We start from the raw sequence: 22208 nt of genomic DNA on the forward strand, positions 1-22208 counted from the left end.
CTAAGAGAACAGCTCTATGGCATTTTTTTAAATACTTTTTGTAGAAAAAAGTATTGGCAAGCTTTATAAAAGATTAGTATATACCGCACTAGGAGCATATTTAGGAGACAATGGTTGTATCTGTACTGGGTTTTGTACACAATAGCAGTGATAACTTTTACCAGAAACATTCTGCACATGCAATTATACTGCAAAAATGCAAATGTATTTGAAGTGCACTGCTGCACGTATGAAATACAACTTTTATGGGAGGCACAAGCTTCTACAAGTTGGTATCTTTATGATTTAGATATTCATTTCTAGTATAAGCTGTTCTCTCAAAAGTTTAAATGGAAGGAAACCATGGAAAAAGGTTGTTAAATCCTCCCGTAGATTGTGCTCTGCATAAAGAAAACAGACAATACTACCCTTAGATGGTAGTATTTGTATTGCTTGCCTCAACTGATGACAGGTGTGACTCATCGCATAGAGGGGGTCAGTGCCAAACAGATCAATGTCAAAGCGGTACATACCCTTCTCTAAGGGCACTGGGTAAAGAGGGGTGCCAAGGCTGAGGAAACCAGCAGTGGAGAGGACAGGAGTTGAGGAAGCACTGAAATCACAAGATTTAGTGTATAACCAGTGCACCCCGGTGCCTAGCAAAAGCTCCAGGTTGGCCCGGTGAGGGTTTAGAGGTAGCCATCCTTGAATGAGTAGGCCTTTGGGTAGTAGATCTTCTCCTTTATCAAGTCCTTCAAATAAACTGCACACTTCAGAAGGGCTTAGTATGGAAGGCACAGAGGGTCTCCCCTTACATAAAGCGCACAGTTTGCTTTCCAGCATTTCAAGGTTTTTCTCCAACTGGTCAGCAGGGAGCACTACAGAGATTACAGCCTAGAAGAAAGAGTACAACATAAATCATGATTAAATTGGGAAGGGATAATGGATTATAACTGTTTGAATTATAGAGAAAAGAGTAAAGGTGGGAAAACAAATTTGAGCATATTGATAATATCCATGATTATGGCAGCGGTGTAGGTGGCGTTTATAAAGGAAGGGAGACAAACTGCGAGATTACGAGTTTTGCAGTAACAGGGGTGCGTTGCTAACGTGCATTTTTTTTTTAACGCTCCCTTAAGACAGCGCTGGTATTACAGGTTTTTACAAACCCGGCGTTAGCCGCAAAAAGGTGAGCGTAGAGAAAAGCTTAGCTCCACATCTCACCTCAATACCAGCGTTTCTTACGGTAGCGGTAAGCTGGCTAAACGTGCTTGTGCACGATTTCCCCATAGGAATCAATGGGGCAGATTCAGCTGCAAAAAAACCAAACACCTGCAAAAAAGCAGCGTTCAGCTTCTAACGCAGCCCCATTGATTCCTATGGGGAAATACTTTTTATGTCTACACCTAACACCCTAACATGAACCCGAGTCTAAACACCCCTAATCTTACACTTATTAACCCCTAATCTGCCGTCCCCGCTATCGCTGACATCTGCATTATATTATTAACCCCTAATCTGCCGCTCCAGACACCGCCGCCACCTACATTATCCCTATGAACCCCTAATCTGCTGCCCCCAACATCGCCGACACCTACATTATATTTATTAACCCCTAATCTGCCCCCCCCCCATGGCGCCGCAACCTACCAACATTTATTAACCCCTAATCTGCCACCCCCATCGTCGCCACTACTATATTATATTTATTAACTCCTAAACATAAGTCTAACCCTAACCCTAACATCCCCCTAACTTAAATATAATTTAAAATAATCTAAATCAAATTACTACAATTAAATAAATTATTCCTATTTAAAACTAAATACTTACCTATAAAATAAACCCTAAGCTAGCTACAATATAACTAATAGTTACATTGTAGCTATCTCAGGGTTTATTTTTATTTTACATGCAACTTTTTATTTATTTTAACTAGGTAGAATAGTTAGTAAATAGTTATTAACTATTTAATAACTACCTAGTTAAAATAACTACAATTTTACCTGTAAAATAAATCCTAACCTAAGTTACAATTACACCTAACACTACACTATCATTAAATTAATTACCTAAACTACCTACAATTAAATACAATTAAATAAAATAAACTAAAGTACGAATAACAACAAACACTAAATTACAGAAAATAAAAAAATAATTACACCTACTCCCTAATCCCCCTAATAAAATAAAAAAGCCCCCCAAAATAAAAAAAAACCCTACCCTATGCTAAATTACAAATAGCCCTTAAAAGGGCCTTTTGCGGGGCATTGCCCCAAAGTAATCAGCTCTTTTACCTGTAAAAATAAAATACAATACCCCCCCACATTAAAACCCACCACCCACACACCCAACCCTACTCTAAAACCCACCCAATCCCCCCTTAATAAAACCTAACACTAACCCCTTGAAGATCACCAAGTCTTCATCCGATCCGGGCAGAAAAGGTCCTCCAGACGGGCAGAAGTCTTCATCCAGGTGGCATCTTCTATCTTCATCCATCTGGAGTGGAGCCGGTCCATCTTCAATCCAGCCGACGCGGAGCATCCTCTTCAAACGAAGTCCAAGCGAAGAATGAAGGTTCCTTTAAATGACGTCATCCAAGATGGCGTTCCCTGAATTCCGATTGGCTGATAGGATTCTATCAGCCAATCGGAATTAAGGTAGGAAAAATCCTATTGGCTGATGCAATCAGCCAATAGAATTGAGCTTGCATTCTATTGGCTGATTGGAACAGCCAATAGAATGCAAGCTCAATCCTATTGGCTGATTGGATCAGCCAGTAGGATTGAACTTCAATCCTATTGGCTGATCCAATCAGCCAATAGGATTTTTCCTACCTTAATTCTATCAGCCAATCCTATCAGCCAATCGGAATTCAAGGGACGCCATCTTGGATGACATCATTTAAAGTAACCTTCATTCTTCGCTTGAAGAGGATGTTCCACGTCGGCTGGATTGAAGATGGACCCGCTCCGGATGGATGAATATAGAAGATGCCGTCTGGATGAAGACTTCTGCCCCTCTGGAGGACCACTTGTGCCCGGCTGGGTGAAGACGGCTCAAGGTAGGGTTATCTTCAAGGGGGTAGTGTTAGGTTTTATTAAGGGGGGATTGGGTGGGTTTTAGAGTAGGGTTGGGTGTGTAGGTGGAGGGTTTTAATGTGGGGGGGTATTGTATTTTATTTTTACAGGTAAAAGAGCTAATTACTTTGGGGCAATGCCCCGCAAAAGGCCCTTTTAAGGGCTATTTGTAATTTAGTATAGGGTAGGGATTTTTATTATTTTGGGGGGATTTTTATTTTATTATGGGGATTAGAGTAGGTGTAATTAGTTTTAAAAAATTGTAATTAGTTTTTTATTTTCTGTAATTTAGTGTTTGTTGTTTTTCGTACTTTAGTTTATTTTATTTTATTGTATTTAATTGTAGGTAGTTTAGGTAATTAATTTAATGATAGTGTAGCGTTAGGTGTTATTGTAACTTAGGTTAGGATTTATTTTACAGGTAAATTTGTAGTTATTTTAACTAGGTAGTTATTAAATAGTTAATTTACTAACTATTCTACCTAGGTAAAATAAATACAAAGTTGCATGTAAAATAAAAATAAACCCTGAGATAGCTACAATGTAACTATTAGTTATATTGTAGCTAGCTTAGGGTTTATTTTATAGTTAAGTATTTAGTTTTAAATAGGAATAATTTATTTAATTGTAGTAATTTGATTTAGATTATTTTAAATTATATTTAAGTTAGGGGGATGTTAGGGTTAGGGTTAGACTTATGTTTAGGAGTTAATAAATGTAATATAGTAGTGGCGACGATGGGGGTGGCAGATTAGGGGTTAATAAATGTAGGTAGGTGTCGGCGATGTTAGGGACGGCAGCTTAGGGGTTAATAAAATGTAACTAGTGTTTGCAAGGCGGGAGTGTGGCGGTTTAGGGGTTAATATATTTATTAAAGTGGCGGCGATGTCCGGTCTGCAGATTAGGGGTTAAACTTTTAATTTAAGTGTTTGTAATGTGGGGAGGGGCCTCGGTTTAGGGGTTAATAGGTAGTTTATGGGTGTTAGTGTACTTTGTAGCACTTTAGTTATGAGTTTTATGTTACGGCACTAGCCCATAAAACTCTTAACTACTGACTTTTAAATGCGGTAGGAGTCTTTTTTTTTTTTTTTAATCCTTTTATTTATATCCGGTAGGAGTCTTGACAGGAGAGGCTGTACCGCTCACTTCTTCCAAGACTCATAATACCGGCGTTATGCAAGTCCCATTGAAAAGATAGGATACGCAATTGACGTAAGGGGATTTGCGGTAAGCTCGAGTCGCGGAAGAAAAGTGAGCGGTACACCTATACCTGCCAGACTCGTAATACCAGCGGGCATTAAAAAGCAGCGTTGGGACCTCTCAACGCTGCTTTTTAAGGCTAACCCAAGACTCTCGCTGAATCTCGCTGAAAGAGAATTATCAGCTGTATTTTGTTTTAGGTATAGAAATAAAGATAACTAGATGTGGGTGTGAGAAACTGTGTTTAAAATTGAAAGAGAGAGAATTCCAGGTCAGAGGTAAACAGGAATCAGGAGGTACAAAACAATCTAGTATAACTGAACAGACAAGGTAACAGTGCTTTTCATAATTACTCTACAACATGTTCCTTTTTTATAAAAATTACTAAATAAGCAGAATAAAACTAGAAATGACCCCAGCTGCATTCTCCTCTTGCAGAAGTGCATGTCGGGAAACTGGTTGGTGTATTGGCTTCATTGACATCATACTCTTCATATCCCTGTGATGGACCAGCTGTGTGATTACTCTTTTACTTGATTAAATTATGAGAAATAGGGACACTGGGTACCTCCAATATGTGATTAACAGGATGTCCATAGGCTCTGTTTCCTGGTTGTTCTGCTACCTACAGGTCCACTCAGGTGTGGTGGTTAAGTGGATCTGCAGGTAGCAGAACAACCAGGAAATCAACAAAATAGTAGGACCAAGGTTTGCAACCTTCTGTACACATAGCCTCCAGCAACCAGTTCTATCCTCAGTAAGTGGCATCATCATATGTCGATTTGGAGATCTGTTTTCTCCTACAAAGTTTTCCCTCTACACCTGACACTACACAGGGTGCAAGTAACTTACTGGCTACTGCCAAAGAAGACTTTAGTCTCCTTGACTTTAGGCACTGTGTTAGACTACTTTCTATGCCAGTCGACTGAAGGATAGCTTTTCATGGGTCTCTATCATCATACTTAGCTTGCTTACACAATTCTTCAGTATCTTAATAGTGGATTATGCTTTACATTTAGCTTGAGGCTGTATTGGGGCGGAGGAAATTTGTTCAAACTCTCAATCATTCACAAATTGTCCGAATTACTCATATGCAAATTGAGGTCCATTGTCTGAGATTACCCTATATGGTTTGTTGTAACATGTAAACAGTACATTGCAACACTTGTAGTTTTAACAGATATCGGAAGTTTCTCAGTTCCTTAGAGGGCTAGTTATGGCTGCAAAGTCTTCTACGGTAGCCCAGATGCACATCATCTATGGTAGCCTGGCTGCTTGAGAAAGGCAAAATACTTGCCGAAAGGTGTAGCTGTGATTTGTTTTCCACAGGTTCTACCATAGATGACCGTGCAGCTGGAACGAACACTCTAGGAAACTGAGAAACCGCAGAGATCAATGCACTGACCTGGATGGCCGGGTTGAAGATACTCAATCTGGTAATGCTCAGGGGTGAGGTGTAAAAGAGGTTTCCAAGGCAGTAAGCACATAAAGGCATGGTAGGAAAAAAACTCCTGTGTATAGCTATGCCAGTATAAGCTATAATGCAACTATCAAATAAAAGTTACTGAATATCCAGATTGATTCTTTGATAAACTTTTGAGTATATAGGAACATAGGATGAGAACTGTTTCATAAAGAGTGTATATTGTTTTTGAGAAAGAAAAGTGCATGCATAAGAATGGGTGTGTTTTTTGTAGGATCCTACATTTTTATGAATAGACTTTTTTTAGATATAGATGTTTTAATATATGTTTGCAATACAATTGTGTATTATTTGTAATTGTCTTTTTAGTTTTTTGGCACAAGTTTTTGAATATATAAGTTTGTAAGAGTGTATAACCTGCTAGCACTACTACTAGCAGCAGCAGCAGACGCAGTGTAGGCACTGCAAGGCAGGAGCTGAGTAGCAGCCCAACCTATACCTCATGGAATGCAGCAGCTGGAATGAGTGCCGTGTCAAAGTGTGGGAGCACTTTGATAGAGTGGTAGAAGGCAGATTTGCTAAGTGCAAACATTGTGGCAAAATATATTAGCCGTGGTAAAGCTCAGGAATGAACTCCCTCTTATATTCAGAATCATACCATTAGTCTATTCTTCTTGGTGAGCAGAGTAGATGCTGCACTGCCATAGAAATCTGCAGCACCCCAAGACTGGCATCGACCTCCAGTAGTAGTGATACCAACAGCCACAACAGAGGACAAGCTTCAACCTCATCTGTCCTCCCAAGAGCAGGGTCAGAGAAAATGGCAGTTCGTCCCAGAACAGTTGTCATCAGTGGCAGCAGCAGCCCACCCTTGATCAGTTTGGGGGTTTCCATTCAAGGGGGATGTTCAAACAGCAAACCAATATGGTGACATGTCTTATTGGATAGTTTATTGCTATCGGAGGTGCTACTTTTTCAATGATTGAAGGAGACCCCTTCAAGCAGATTTTAGAGGCCCTGAACCCACTATACCATGTGCCATCTTGAACCCCATTCAGCAGGAAGGTGAAACCCTCACTTTACCGTTCCTGCGTAGCAATGGTGAAGGAAGAGGCTGTCAATAGCTGCTGGGCAGAGCCTGCACTTGACTTCCGACCTATGGAGTGCATCCAGCGCACAGAACGCCTTCCTATTTTTGACAGCGCACTGGTGGCAAACCAATGCCTCTGGGGAGAGAAACCATTCCTGGAAGGAAAGTACAGGAATTTGGGTATCATTCCTTCCTTCTCCACACAGAGGTTATGGATCAACAGCATACCTCTACAAATAATTTGGCTGGCATGAAAAGAATGCTGAAGCGATGTGTTGGAGAGCAGGCTGGGACAAATGTTCAAAAGGTGCTTCATAGTTACAGATGGAGCAGTGAACATGGTCAAAGCCCTTTAAGATGGGGATTTTGTGGGTGTGCATTCTGTGGTGCACATCCTACATCTGGTTGTGAGAGCCTATCTCCCAAGCGACGGTGAGGGTAGGCTAGCTAACATCATAGAGCGGTGTCGTAATATCACTGGACACTTCCACCGTAGTGTGAAGACTACACAGATGATGAGGGAAGAGCAAGACATGGCAGGTCTGTCCCAGCACCGCCTTGTTTAAGATGTGACTACCCGCTGGAATTCTACTTTGGACATGCTTGAGCGTATCCTTGAAAAGCAGAGAGCTTATCCTTGAGAAGCAGAGGGCAATACACTCTTTGTCTTTCCAACAGAGCATTGGGTAACAAACCCTCTTGGCAGATATGAGTAGCTGACAGTCATTCAGATAGTAGAAGTCCTTAAGCCACTCAAGACCTAAGCCTATGGAGCCTATGGATGCTTGCTCTCATGAGCACAATGCTTCCCAGCAATGCGAACGCAAGCTCACATCTGCATTGTTGTTAACTTTTAATACCAGCAAACATTAACATGCACTGGTATTACAAAGTGGAGCGCTAATATTGCTTTCTTGAAAGCGATATTTAGTGCTCCACTTGTAATCTGGCCCTAAATGTGACAACATTTTCACATTACTTGCTTGGGTCTACTTGAGTTGTGTGTTATGTGATACAATATTCATTGCCAACTTCAAGGGTGAGGGACCCAAGGTCTCAGTGCCAATTACTGAGACTTTGATAGTGCTGTTCTGCTCCTGTGTCCACAACCTGCCACCTTCCACCCCATGAGTTTGTTAAAGCTACTAGAGTTGCCTACACTCTTGTTGTGACTGTCTTTGTCTGTTTAACAAACATATATTCAATTCAATACTTTGTCCACCGCTAGGATGAAGTATCCAAGGTCTCAGCACTAATTACTGAGACTTTGATAGTGCTGTTTTGCTCCTGTGTTCACAAGCTGCCACCTTCCACACCATGAGTTTGTGGAAGCTACTAGAGTAGCCTACAATCTTGTCAAGACTGTATATATATGTTTAACAAACATATATTCAATTCAATCATTTGCCCACCACTAGGGTAAAGGAACCAAGGTCTCAGTGTCAATTACTAAGACTTTGATGATAGTACTGTTCTGTTCCTGTGTCCAAAAGCTGCCTACATTCCACACCATGAGTTTGTTGAAGCTACTACACTCTTTTTGTGACACTCTGTGTCTATTTATTAAAGGGACAGTAAACCTTAAAAATAATGTTATATAATTCTGCACATAGTGCAGAATTATATAACATTACATTAGCCAAACTTTGTAAATCATAATATTCCCTTTTTATTTTGTAAAAATACCGCTGTTTTACAGACCCGCTCTCTGTACTCTGCTGAGCGGGTCTGTTGTTTTTACTGAGCGCATCGGGCCAGCTGTATAGTCACAGCCCGGCCCGACTGCGCCATTAGACACAGTGCAGCTCGCTCCCGCTGTCAGACAGAGCAGGAGCGAGCTGCACTGTGTCTAATGGCGCGGTCGGGCCGGGCTGTGACTATACAGCTGGCCCGATGCGCTCAGTAAAAACATCAGACCCGCTCAGCAGAGTACAGAGAGCGGGTCTGTAAAACAGCGGTATTTTTACAAAATAAAAAAGGAATATTATGATATACAAAGTTTGGCTAATATAATGTTATATAATTCTGCACTATGTGCAGAATTATATAACATTATTTTTAAGGTTTACTGACCCTTTAAATATATATTTAAGGGGCGTGGCCTGGCTAGAGACGGAGATGGCCGCATAAGTTTGGAGCTCCGTGTGGGGAACTGAGCGGAAGCTTACCGGCACTACAGAAATCGGCTAAAATTATCATACTCCACGGTGGGAGACAGAGGGGGTCTTATTGATGAACCAGAGAGGACCCGAGAATATGTTCGAGGGGTAAAATTCTGGAGAATACAGGAGCAACAGTTACCGCCACGGACATGGCGCTGACGCCATCTTGCTTTCCACACAGCGCTGCAGCTCTTCAGTCTCTCAACCGAGATAAGACACGGACCAGGGGAACAACACGCAGATGGGTGAGATTTCTATAATTAAAACCACTGAGCTAACACTGCCACTTGGTCCAAGCTAATGCACGACATAAGAAGATAAGGAGTTACAAATATATAACAGTCCCAAAGTGCACAGACTTTAACAATCACGGCGCGAAGCCGACATAATTTGCCTCCCCTACCCATCGATATCTTCACCATAGCAAAGGACTCAAAGTTGTTTGCAACAATTACTCAATAGCAGTCATATTCACTTGATTCCTTTAATAATAAGAAGGGTGGGAGGAAGACTTATGCTTTTTCCAGTGCACATTTAAAAACAATCTATTCGCACAAATAGGAAAGGCAGTGCTAAAAAAAAAAAAAAAAAAAACACTTCCCAGAGGAGCACATGAGTCGAGCATTACCAAACATTAAACTATAATTTGGAACATACAGACTTTCAGCAACCATAGCCCAAGAAAAGTTTCTGAATAACATGCAATAAATAACTTTTAAATGGTTGATGGCGCTTTTGCTGACAGATTACTTATAACCACAGTGGCTAATATTTAACTAAGGGCTCTCATAACACCGGAAAAGACTGGTTTATCCTATTTCGCACTCCCCAGCCAATAAGCCAAAACTGAAAGCCAACGCACCTAAAATGTCGTCTAGACAAGTAAAGAAAACGGGTTTAACAGGCAAACAAACTGCTTCCACTCTCTTTTTCAAATCATCTAAAGGGGATAAGACCACAGAACCCCCGAAATCGGACTTAACGATCTCTTCAGACCAATCCTTTATTGAAGGATCTAGCACACTCGACCTTACACCACTCACTAAAGCAGATTTGAGAGATCTAGTGTCTAAACAAGATATCAACATGAATTTCGAAAAAATGTGGACAAAACTAGACTCCATACAAACAAAAATGACTGAGAGTCTAACGGAACTAAAACAAGACATACAGGAGCTAGGCATGAGAGTAGATACACTGGAGGAAAGTGAAAATATAAGAGATGAAACAGCAGACAAGGTATCACAACAAGTCCAGACCCACAAGCAAGAAATAGAAGAGCTTAAAGACAAATTGGAGGATATAGAAAACCGCACGAGAAGGTGTAACATCAGACTCAAAGGAATCCCGGAATCCATAGCACCTACGGACCTACAAAGCTATTTACAACAGCTATTCAAGGCCATCACAGGCCACACAGAAGAAGATCACTTTCAAATCGAAAGAGCACATAGAGCCCTAAAGGCCAAGCCCAAAGGAGATCAACCACCAAGGGATGTCATAGTTAAGCTATTACGTTTTCCAGATAAGGAAGCAATTCTCTCAGCGGCTAGGCAGAATCCAACATTCAAGTTCCAGGGCTCAGTAATCCAATTCTTCCAGGACCTATGTGCGCAAACACTTCAGAAGCGATACTCCATGAAGCCCTTAACCTTGTTGCTCCGTAAAAATCAAATACCCTACAGGTGGGGCTTTCCATTTGCCTTAATTATTCTACACGAAGGTAAAATGCTCACAATCAGAAAATGACAGGACATTTCAGAAGCATGCTCTTACCTGAATCTAGAACCTCCAGATCTACCGCTCTCCGAGCAAAATGCAGAAGAGGCTCCTAACCCGACCAGGGAAAACATCCACAAAAGAACCAAGTGGACCACAGTGCAAAAGAAAAGACCAAAGTGACTGGTGACTCTAGATAACAAGAAAGATCCTACTGCAAGATCCGTGATGGAAGCAAATTTTTGATCAGATGAGTATAATCTGATGAACTTATTCCTCTCTTCTCTTTTACCCTTCCCCCCTTCCCTGCATTTGACTTGCAGAAAGTAATATTTTTCCCTTACAGCTGCCAAAACTAGACCTTCCATACGGACTAAGGGTGATTAAACCCTTGTTTATTAGGTTTTGTCTTGTTTATCATGTTTAGACTTAACATCTGCTCCTACAAGCTACACTTTTATTAGAAAAATGAAAGAGGCTTAAGCATTAGTCATATTCCTATTGCCTGTTATGAAAATATGCCGATTTGCTTCCGCTCCCATGACCGCTGCCCTGGGCTGGTTCTACCCCATTTTCTTCTTTTCTCTCTCTTTCTCTCTAATGTCGCCTCGGGGTGGCGGTCGTGGCAGCTCCCTACATCTAGTTGAATGTTCAATTTTTTGTATTTTAATACGAGATTTTTATGTTTCAAGGTTTATATGTTAATAAATTTATTTTTTATTTATGTTCTCATGTTTGTGTGGCCTTTAAATGTTTGTCAAACAGAGTATAAACACCAACTGATACCACACCTACCATCTACCTGTAAGACTGTTACCATAAGATATAGTTACACGCTCAACTCCTATGACAAATGACCTCATTATTCTCTCACACAACGTGAGAGGCCTTAACACCAATATCAAACGTAAGATAGCCCTTACCCAATATATAAAATTGAAAGCCAAGATCATCTTTCTCCAGGAGACACATTTCACACAAACCCTGATCCTTAAATACTGGCACCGACACTATCCAACCCACTTCCACTCCACAATAGAACAGAAAAAAAGAGGGGTCTCAATACTTTTGCATTCCTCCTTACAATTCGAAACTGATGAGGTCATAAGAGACACTGAGGGAAGGTTCCTCATTGTCAGGGGCCGCACACAAGGTATGAAAATCACACTCTGCAACGTATACGCCCCAAATGAAGGGCAACACACCTTTTTTCGACAGATCTCCCATATGTTAACACAATGGTCCCACTCCAGAATTATACTTGGTGGAGACTTTAACATTAATATCTCTACTCATTATTCTAAGACGATAACTAAACCCTCAAATAAACAACTTAGGCTATTATCCATAATGAAATCTATAAGAGAATCAATGTCAGAACATAACCTTCTAGACACATGGGAAACATTGTTTGGTAACACTACAGACCATACATTCTATTCACATGCCCACAACAGCTACACAAAATTGGATTATATATGGACTAGCCAGACCTTAATACCAAATATTATTACTTCTAATATCCACCCTTGTGTCTGGTCAGACCATTCGATGGTCCAACTATCCATGACAGGGCTAATTGATAATCAACGTCAGAAGTCCTGGACATTTGACCCCTCCATACTCCATAACAAACAATTTCACACTGAGTTAGGAAAATTAATGAAAGAATACTGGTCTACCAATGCTGATTCCACTGTCAACTCACTCAACCCATGGGCTGCACATAAGCCATTTATTAGGGGGATTCTGATAAAGGAAAAAGCTAGGATCACCACCATAGCTAATAGAAACATTAAACAACTTCACTCAGAAATCTCTACATTAGAAACCCAGCACAAAAACACGCTATCTAACATCACATTTAGATCCCTCCAGGCTAAAAGAAAACTTCTGTCAAAAATCTTAAACGATTCGGCGATGAGAGCCCTCCAAAAACTAAAAGCAAACTACTTTTTATACTCTAATAAGCCGGATAAATATCTAGCCAATAAACTTCGAAATAGAACAAAATTATATTCTATAACCAATCTATACACACAAGAGGGCACTCAGACGTCGAATCCCCAAGAAATAGCTAATATATTTGCAAACTATTACGAGTCACTATATGATGGGCAAAAAGTACATCACACTGACAGGACACATAGACTATTATCTAGATTCTTAAATCAAGCTAACCTTCCCACAATCACCCCTGAGGAGAATGATATCCTCAATGCGGAGATTTCTGTACAAGAGATCCTCAATGTCATTAAGGAACTAAAAGCAGGCAAAGCGGCAGGCCCCGATGGCCTACCCAGCGAGTACTACAAGTTATTTAAAACACCCCTAATAACCCACCTACAGAAATTATACAATGACATCATGCTAGGTTCCGATATTCCCATTGATCTACTCCGAGCCAAGATCATAGTCATCCCAAAACCAGGAAAGGACCCTAGGTGGTGTAATAATTACAGACCCATATCGTTGATCAATCAGGATCTCAAGATCTTGACAAAAATCCTGGCAAACAGACTCCAGACGCTACTACCCCGCCTGGTCCATCCCGACCAGGTAGGTTTTATTAAGGATAGGGAAGCCCCAGATAACGTGCGTAGAACTATAGACCTAGCCGACCATCTGAAAAGGAAAGGAACGCCTTCTCTGCTCCTTTCACTGGACGCGGAGAAGGCGTTCGATCGAATAGACTGGACCTATATGTTCCAAATACTCACCACAATGGGTTTTGAGGGTTCCTTCATGAAAGCACTAAAAGGGATATATTCAAACCCTAAAGCAACGGTTAGTGCAGCAGGATACATGTCCAGGACCATAGATATAAAGAACGGTACAAGACAAGGTTGTCCCCTCTCACCACTCCTGTTCGCCCTATGCATGGAACCACTAGCAGCAGCCATTAGAAACGCAAATGATATTAAAGGAGTAAAGATCCGTAACTCAGAATATAAGCTCTCGCTCTTTGCGGATGACGTCTTATTGACCCTGACAGACCCATTCAACTCCCTGACTAACCTTTATCAGATCCTACAAAATTTTGCAGAGATTTCGGGGTATAAGATAAATGTTGACAAATGTGAGGCCCTGCCACTAGCACTAACCCCCCATGTCAAAAAACTGATAGAAATCAACTTCAATATTAAATGGGTCAAGAGCTCGCTCACCTACCTAGGAACAAAAATCTCAGACATTCACGATGATTTGTACAAGCTAAATTATACCCCACTATTTCAATCTATTAGACGAGATCTTGGATCCTGGAGGAAGGGGACCTTCTCGTGGTACGGACGCCTTTCGTCCATAAAAATGAATGTGCTCCCGAGGATCTTGTACCTCTTTAGAGCACTGCCGATCAGGGTCCCTTCCTCGGAGCTCCAGAAACTACAATCAGAACTAATCTCATTCTTAAGAGGAGATGGTAATGCTAGGATAGCATCCCATATATTAACTAGACACCGACGTCTAGGTGGAGTAGGAATGCCACACTTACAAGCTTACTATCTAGCAGCTAGGACAGCACAAGCCTCGCTCCTCCAGAAACCACTAAGAGAGATTCTCTGGACAAAAATAGAAACTGACAGTATAGAATTGGATTACACGGATGACCTTCTGTGGAACTCCAAGAAAGATATACACCAAGATAGCCGTAGCCTACCCTCAACATTAGATACACTTTCACACTGGGAACAATTAACTAAACACCCAACGATGTTGCCTCCAGGCACCTGGGTCAAACCGATCAGACTCCTGCTTCCCAAGGAAACTCACAACACATTAGATAAGTGGGCTAATAAAGGTCTTTACCGGGTGGCAGACTTTCTCATTCACTCACAAATCATTTCATTCAATCACCTTCAGGAGCTAATAATTCCACTCAAACTACATTGGTTCCTATACCTCCAAATCTCTTCTGCCCTTAATAAGTATGATATCTCCCGTGGGAAACACCCACCCACAGTTATGGAAAGAATATGCTCAAACCCGACTAGGGAAAAGCAGCTCATTTCTAAACTTTATATAGCAATTCAGGACACACATTACACCGAGAAATCGTCCATAGCGATAAAATGGGAAGAAGACGGGGCAGATCAGATTTCAAAAGATGAATGGGACCAATTATATTTCGAATCCTGTAAGGGGCTTATTAGTGCGGACCATAGGGAAAATACTATAAAAACAACATTTCGTTGGTATCTTACGCCCCTAAAAACATCACACTATTCAATAAATAAGTCCAAATTATGCTATAGAGGCTGTGGGATACAGGGTTCTTATAAACATATGTGGTGGGATTGCGAACCCATCAAAAATATTTGGAGAATGCTCAATGATCTCCTCAGTAAAGTTTTAGACGAACGAATAGTACTAACCATAGACCAAGCACTTCTTCATAGGCGATTGCCCAACCTGAACCCCACCATTAATAAATTCATTAAAATACTCTGCACGACCACTAGAGTGTGCATAGCGAGGCACTGGAAGGAAGGTCCCCCTACTTGGAAAGAAGTACTAGACAAAATAAAAGACATATACACACTATCGGAAAGGGTAGCATGGATACAAGGAGACACTACACAGTTTAACAAAATATGGTTCTATTGGATAATGCATTCAACAATGACGGTCAGGTGACAGAATCCACAAATAGAAGATTATGGTAAAAACTCTATAAACTAGATGCTCATAGTTATAAATTGGCCAAATGACGCACTCAGCTTAGATCCCAGACATAATTGATTGACAGCACAGACATGATTTAATGTTTATTTGTATTCTTATTTTTGTTTTTATTTTCTTTTTTTTTCTCTTTTTTATTTCTTATTTAGGTTTGTTAATGATCATTACTCATGATATCTATCATAGATCAATGTTAAGGATTTATGCGTTAAAAATGTTCCCATGTTGATTTAAGATGACACATTGTCTGAGGCACTGTAATAATTGCTCTCAGGATGTATACACTGTTATTTATGCTGTGATATGGAAATAAAAATAATTTCAACATAAATATATATTTAATTCAATCCTTTGCCCACTGCTAGGGTAAAGAAACTAAGGTCTCAGCACAAATAACTAATACTTTTATGAGAGTACTGTTCTGCTCCTGTGCCCACAACCTGCCTGCCTTCCACACCATGAGTTTGTTAAAGCTACTACACTCTTGTTGTGACTGTCTGTGTCTGTTTGTCAAAGATATATTTAATTCAATCTTTTGCCCACCGCTAGGGTGAAGGAAGGTCTCAGCGCCAATTACTGAGACTTTGATGATAGTACTGTACACTGTTGTTGTGACTGTCTGACATCTGTTGTTTACCAAACATATTTTAATTCAATTCTTCACCCACCACCACGATGAGGGACGAGCGCTCAGCGCCAATTACTTAGACCAGTGGTTCTCAACCAAAGTGAGCTCAAGGCCCAGTAAATTTTAGCTAGACATGTCCAGGGCCCGGTAGTTATATATATATATATATATATATATATATATATCGCGAGAAGCAGGGGCGGGCTGATCAGCCACGAAAATAAGACCTGGGCCGCGCTACCAGCAAGTAGGGGGGACCACAAATGACATCTCCACGGATCCTGGTGCATACCTTAAGCTGGAGTTTTCAGTTGCCCTATCAGTAACTAAGCAAATAAGTGTGGGTTTAGTGGGGGCCCTGGCGGGGGTCTGTCACTGTGAGGGCCATGGAGTTTGGGGTCTGGCCCTAGAGGTTGGGTGCCCTTTCTCTGGACCTTAATGTTGGGGGGCCTGACTCTGGAGGTTGAGGGGCCTGTTGGGGGCAGGTCAGGGAGGCTACCATGATCATTTGCATAAAATGTAATACATTTTGGTCAGTGTGAGACAGTGTTCCTGGGGCCTTGATTGGTCTCAGTCTGCCCCTGGTGTGCAGTGGGGTAAGAGTGTGCAGTGGGGGCATGGCAGGTCGGCGCCCACCAGCAGGGCTATCACGGCCCGGTACTGGGCCACGGCCCGGCTGTTGAGAAACCAGGACTTAGACTATCTTCCTTCTGCTGATGCCACCCTACACTCTTTAAAAATGCTTTTCATCAAGGCATCATCAAAGGTGTGTGCACTGCACCAACAATAACATCCATATTTTTTTTTTCTTCATAGGTTCGGATGGAAAAGAATTGAGCGACATTGAAGCATGTCCTCATTCCTTGTCATCTGTCCTTGCTGCCTGCTTAGATAGCTTTTAAGGACATTTTTTAGTTTTACCAAAAATGCAGTAGCTCAAAACTAAAAATTATTTATTTTAATGAAAAGGAAAATTTCTAAGGAAAATCATTTAAAAAAAAATACGACCACGAATGAAAATGAACTAAAACAAAAATGTTATTTTTAACAAAAACATAATTTATGCTTGCCTGATAAATTTATTTCTCTTGTGGTGTATCCAGTCCACGGATCATCCATTACTTGTGGGATATTCTCCTCCCCAACAGGGAGCTGCAAGAGGATCACCCACAGCAGAGCTGTCTATATAGCTCCTCCCCCAACTGCCACTCCCCAGTCATTCGACCGAAGACAAGCAAGAGAAAGGAGAAACTATAGGGTGCAGTGGTGACTGTAGTTTAAAAATAAAAAACACCTGCCTTGAAATGACAGGGTGGGCCGTGGACTGGATACACCACAAGAGAAATAAATTTATCAGGTAAGCATAAATTATGTTTTCTCTTGTAAGGTGTATCCAGTCCACGGATCATCCATTACTTGTGGGATACCAATACCAAAGCTATAGGACACGGATGAAGGGAGGGACAAGGCAGGCGCTTAAACGGAAGGCACCACTGCCTGTAAGACCTTTCTCCCAAAAATAGCCTCCGAAGAAGCAAAAGTATCAAATTTGTAGAATTTAGAAAAAGTATGAAGCGAAGACCAAGTCGCCGCCTTACAAATCTGTTCAACAGAAGCCTCATTCTTAAAAGCCCATGTGGAAGCTACCGCTCTAGTAGAATGAGCCGTAATTCTTTCAGGGGGCTGCTGGGCAGCAGTCTCATAAGCTAAGCGGATTATACTTCTTAGCCAAAAAGAGAGAGAAGTTGCCGAAGCCTTTTGGCCTCTCCTCTGTCCAGAGTAGACAACAAACAATGCAGATGTTTGACGAAAATCTTTAGTAGCTTGTAAATAAAACTTTAAAGCATGAACCACGTCAAGATTGTGTAATAGACATTCCTTCTTCGAAGAAGGATTAGGACACAGTGACGGAACAACAATCTCCTGATTGATATTCTTATTAGATACCACCTTAGGTAGAAAACCAGGTTTGGTACGTAACACTACCTTATCTGCATGGAAAATGAGATAAGGGGAATCACATTGTAAAGAAGATAACTCCGAAACTCTTCGAGCTGAGGAGATAGCTACTAAAAACAGAACATTCCAAGATAAGAGCTTAATATCTATGGAATGCAAAGGTTCAAACGGAACCCCTTGAAGAACTTTAAGAACTAAATTTAAACTCCATGGTGGAGAAACAGGTTTAAACACAGGCTTGATTCTAACCAGAGCCTGACAAAACGCCTGAACATCTGGAACCTCAGCCAGACGTTTGTGCAAAAGGATAGAGAGAGCAGAAATCTGTCCCTTTAAGGAACTAGCTGATAAGCCCTTCTCCAATCCTTCTTGGAGAAAGGATAATATCCTAGGAATCCTGACTTTACTCCATGAGTAACCCTTGGATTCACACCAATGAAGATATTTACACCATATCTTATGATAGATTTTTCTGGTGACAGGCTTTCGCGCCTGTATTAAGGTATCAATGACCAACTCGGAGAAACCATGCTTTGACAAAATCAAGCGTTCAATCTGCAAGCAGTCAGACGCAGAGAAATCAGATTTGGATGGTTGAAAGGACCCTGAAGTAAAAGGTCCTGTCTCAGCGGCAGAGTCCATGGTGGAAAGGATGATATGTCCACCAGATCTGCATACCAAGTCCTGCGTGGCCACGCAGGTGCTATCAAAATCACTGAAGCTCTCTTCTGCTTGATCTTGGCAATCAGACGAGAGAGCAGAGGAAACGGTGGAAACACATAAGCCAGGTTGAAGGACCAAGGCGCTGCTAGAGCATCTATCAGTGCTGCCTTGGGATCCCTGGACCTGGATCCGTAACAAGGAAGCTTGGCGTTCTGACGAGACACCATGAGATCCAGTTCTGGTTTGCCCCAAAGTTGAATCAACTGTGCCAACACCTCTGGATGGAGCTCCCACTCCCCCGGATGAAAAGTTTGTCGACTTAGAAAATCCGCCTCCCAGTTCTCTACTCCTGGGATATGGATAGCTGATAGATGGCAAGAGTGAATCTCTGCCCATAGAATTATCTTTGAAACCTCCAACATTGCTAGGGAACTCCTTGTTCCCCCTTGATGGTTGATGTAAGCTACAGTCGTGATGTTGTCCGACTGAAATCTGATGAACCTGACCACAGCTAGCTGAGGCCAAGCCTGAAGAGCATTGAATATCGCTCTTAGTTCCAGAATGTTTATCGGAAGGAGTACCTCCTCCTGAGTCCATGATCCCTGAGCCTTCAGGGAGTTCCAGACTGCACCCCAGCCCAGAAGGCTGGAATCTGTTGTAACTATTGTCCAATCTGGCCTGCGGAAGGTCATACCTTTGGACAGATGGACCCGAGATAGCCACCAGAGAAGAGAATCCCTGGTCTCTTGATCCAGATTTAGTAGAGGGGACAAATCTGTGTAATCCCCATTCCACTGACTGAGCATGCAGAGTTGCAGTGGTCTGAGATGTAGGCGGGCAAATGGCACTATGTCCATTGCCGCTACCATTAAGCCGATTACTTCCATACACTGAGCCACTGAAGGGCGAGAAGTAGAATAAAGAACACAGCAGGAATTTAGAAGTTTTGACAACCTGGCCTCTGTCAGGTAAATCTTCATTTCTACAGAATCTATCAGAGTTCCCAGGAAGGAAACTCTTGTGAGAGGGGACAGAGAACTCTTTTCTTCATTCACTTTCCACCCATGAGACCTCAGAAATGCCAGAACAATGTCCGTATGTGACTTGGCAATTTGAAAATTCAACGCCTGTATCAGAATGTCGTCTAGGTAAGGGGCTACTGCTATACCCCGCGGCCTTAGGACCGCCAGAAGTGACCCCAGAACCTTTGTAAAGATTCTTGGTGCCGTAGCTAACCCGAAGGGAAGAGCTACAAACTGGTAATGCCTGTCTAGGAAGGCGAACCTGAGAAACCGATGATGATCTCTGTGTATCGGAATGTGAAGATAAGCATCCTTTAAGTCCACGGTAGTCATATATTGACCCTCCTGGATCATAGGTAGGATGGTTCGAATAGTCTCCATTTTGAAGGATGGGACCCTGAGAAATTTGTTTAGGCTCTTGAGATCTAAGATTGGTCTGAAGGTTCCCTCTTTCTTGGGAACCACAAACAGATTTGAATAGAATCCTTGCCCCTGTTCCTCCCTTGGAACTGGGTGGATCACTCCCATAACTAGGAGGTCTTGAACAGAATGTAAGAATGCCTCTCTCTTTATCTGGTTTGCAGATAATTGTGAGAGGTGAAATATTCCTTTTGGGGAAGAAGCTTTGAAGTCCAGAAGATACCCCTGGGACACAATTTCCAACACCCAGGGATCCTGGACATCTCTTGCCCAAGCCTGGGCGAAGAGAGAAAGTCTGCCCCCTACTAGATCCGTTACCGGATCGGGGGCTAATCCTTCATGCTGTCTTAGAGGCAGCAGCAGGCTTTTTGGCCTGCCTTCCTTTGTTCCAAGCCTGGTTAGGTCTCCAGACCGGCTTGGACTGGGCAAAATTTCCCTCTTGTTTAGTATTAGAGGAAGTTGATGCTGCGCCAGTCTTGAAGTTTCGAAAGGCACGAAAATTAGTCTGTTTGGTCCTTAATTTGTTGGACCTATCCTGAGGAAGGGTGTGACCTTTTCCTCCAGTAATATCAGAAATTATCTCCTTCAGTCCGGGCCCGAATAGGGTCTGTCCCTTGAAGAGAATATTGAGAAGCTTAGACTTTGAAGTAACGTCAGCTGACCAGGATTTAAGCCATAACGTCCTACGCGCTTGAATAGCAAAACCTGAGTTCTTAGCCGTTAGTTTGGTTAAATGAACAACGGCATCAGAAACAAATGAATTGGCTAGCTTAAGAGCTTTAAGCTTGTCAAGTATATCATCCAATGGGGTTTCTACCTGTAGAGCCTCTTCCAGAGACTCAAACCAGAAGGCCGCAGCAGCAGTGACAGGGGCAATGCATGCAAGAGGCTGGAGAATAAAAACCCTGTTGAATAAACATTTTCTTAAGGTAACCCTCTAACTTTTTATCCATTGGATCTAGGAAAGCACAACTGTCCTCGACTGGGATAGTTGTATGCTTCGCTAGGGTAGAGACTGCTCCCTCCACCTTAGGGACCGTTTGCCATAAGCCCCGTGTAGCGGCATCTATGGGAAGCATCTTTTTAAAAACAGGAGGGGGAGAGAACGGTACACCTGGTCTATCCCATTCCTTAGTAATAATTTCTGAAAACCTCTTAGGTATTGGAAAAACATCAGTGTAAACAGGCACTGCATAGTATTTATCCAATCTACACAATTTCTCTGGAACCATAATGGTGTCACAGTCATTCAGAGCAGCTAAAACCTCCCTGAGCAACACGCGGAGGTGTTCAAGCTTAAATTTAAATGTAGACATATCAGAATCAGGTTGAAGCATCTTCCCTGAGTCAGAAAAATCACCCACAGATAGAAGCTCTCCTTCCTCAGCTTATGCATATTGTGAGGGAATATCAGACATAGCTACTAAAGCGTCAGAGTGCTCTGTATTTTTCCTAGTCCCAGAGCTGTCTCGCTTTCCTTGTAACCCTGGTAGTTTGGACAATACCGCTGTAAGGGTATGATCCATAACTGCCGCCATGTCTTGTAAGGTAAACGCTATGGGCGTGCTAGATGTACTTGGCGCCTCTTGAGCGGGCGTCCCTTGAGCGGGAGTCATAGGTTCTGACACGTGGGGAGAGTTAGTCGGCATAACTTCCCCCTTGTCAGTTTCCTCTGGTGATAAATCTTTTAAAGCCAGAATATGATCTTTATAGCTTATAGTAAAATCAGTGCATTTGATACACATTCTAAGAGGAGGTTCCACAATGGCTTCTAAACATAATGAACAATGAGTTTTCTCTATGTCAGACATGTTTAAACAGACTAGTAATGAGACCAGCAAGCTTGTAAAACACTTTAATAACTGTGAACAAGCAAAAAATAAAAACGGTACTGTGCCTTTAAGAGAAAAAAAACAATCACAGAAACTGCAAAACAGTGAAAAAAGCAGTAAATTTTACGAAATTTTTACAGTGTGTATAATAGACTTAAATAGCATTGCACCCACTTGCAAATGGATGATTAACTCCTTAGTTTCAAAACCGGATCAAAAAAACGATATAAACGTTTTTAAACAGTCACAACCAACTGCCACAGCTCTGCTGTAGCTCCTACCTGCCCATACAACGACTTTGGAAGGCACAAAAACCCTTTAGAGAGGTCCTATATGTTCAGTGGA

General features: G+C 41.8%; 1 protein-coding gene across 1 annotated transcript in view; it reads right to left on the reverse strand.

Moving 5' to 3' along the window:
* Positions 1-285: 285 nt before the first annotated feature.
* The window catches only part of LOC128662305 (probable N-acetyltransferase 16), a 52182-nt gene continuing 30259 nt past the window's right edge, over positions 286-22208 (reverse strand). Inside the window, exon 3 of the mRNA XM_053716110.1 lies at positions 286-873. Coding sequence (XP_053572085.1) covers positions 286-873 — 588 coding nt within the window. The remainder of the gene's footprint in view (positions 874-22208) is intronic.

Source organism: Bombina bombina, chromosome 6 (assembly GCF_027579735.1).
Source record: "Bombina bombina isolate aBomBom1 chromosome 6, aBomBom1.pri, whole genome shotgun sequence".
NCBI classification, from domain to species: Eukaryota; Metazoa; Chordata; class Amphibia; order Anura; family Bombinatoridae; genus Bombina; species Bombina bombina.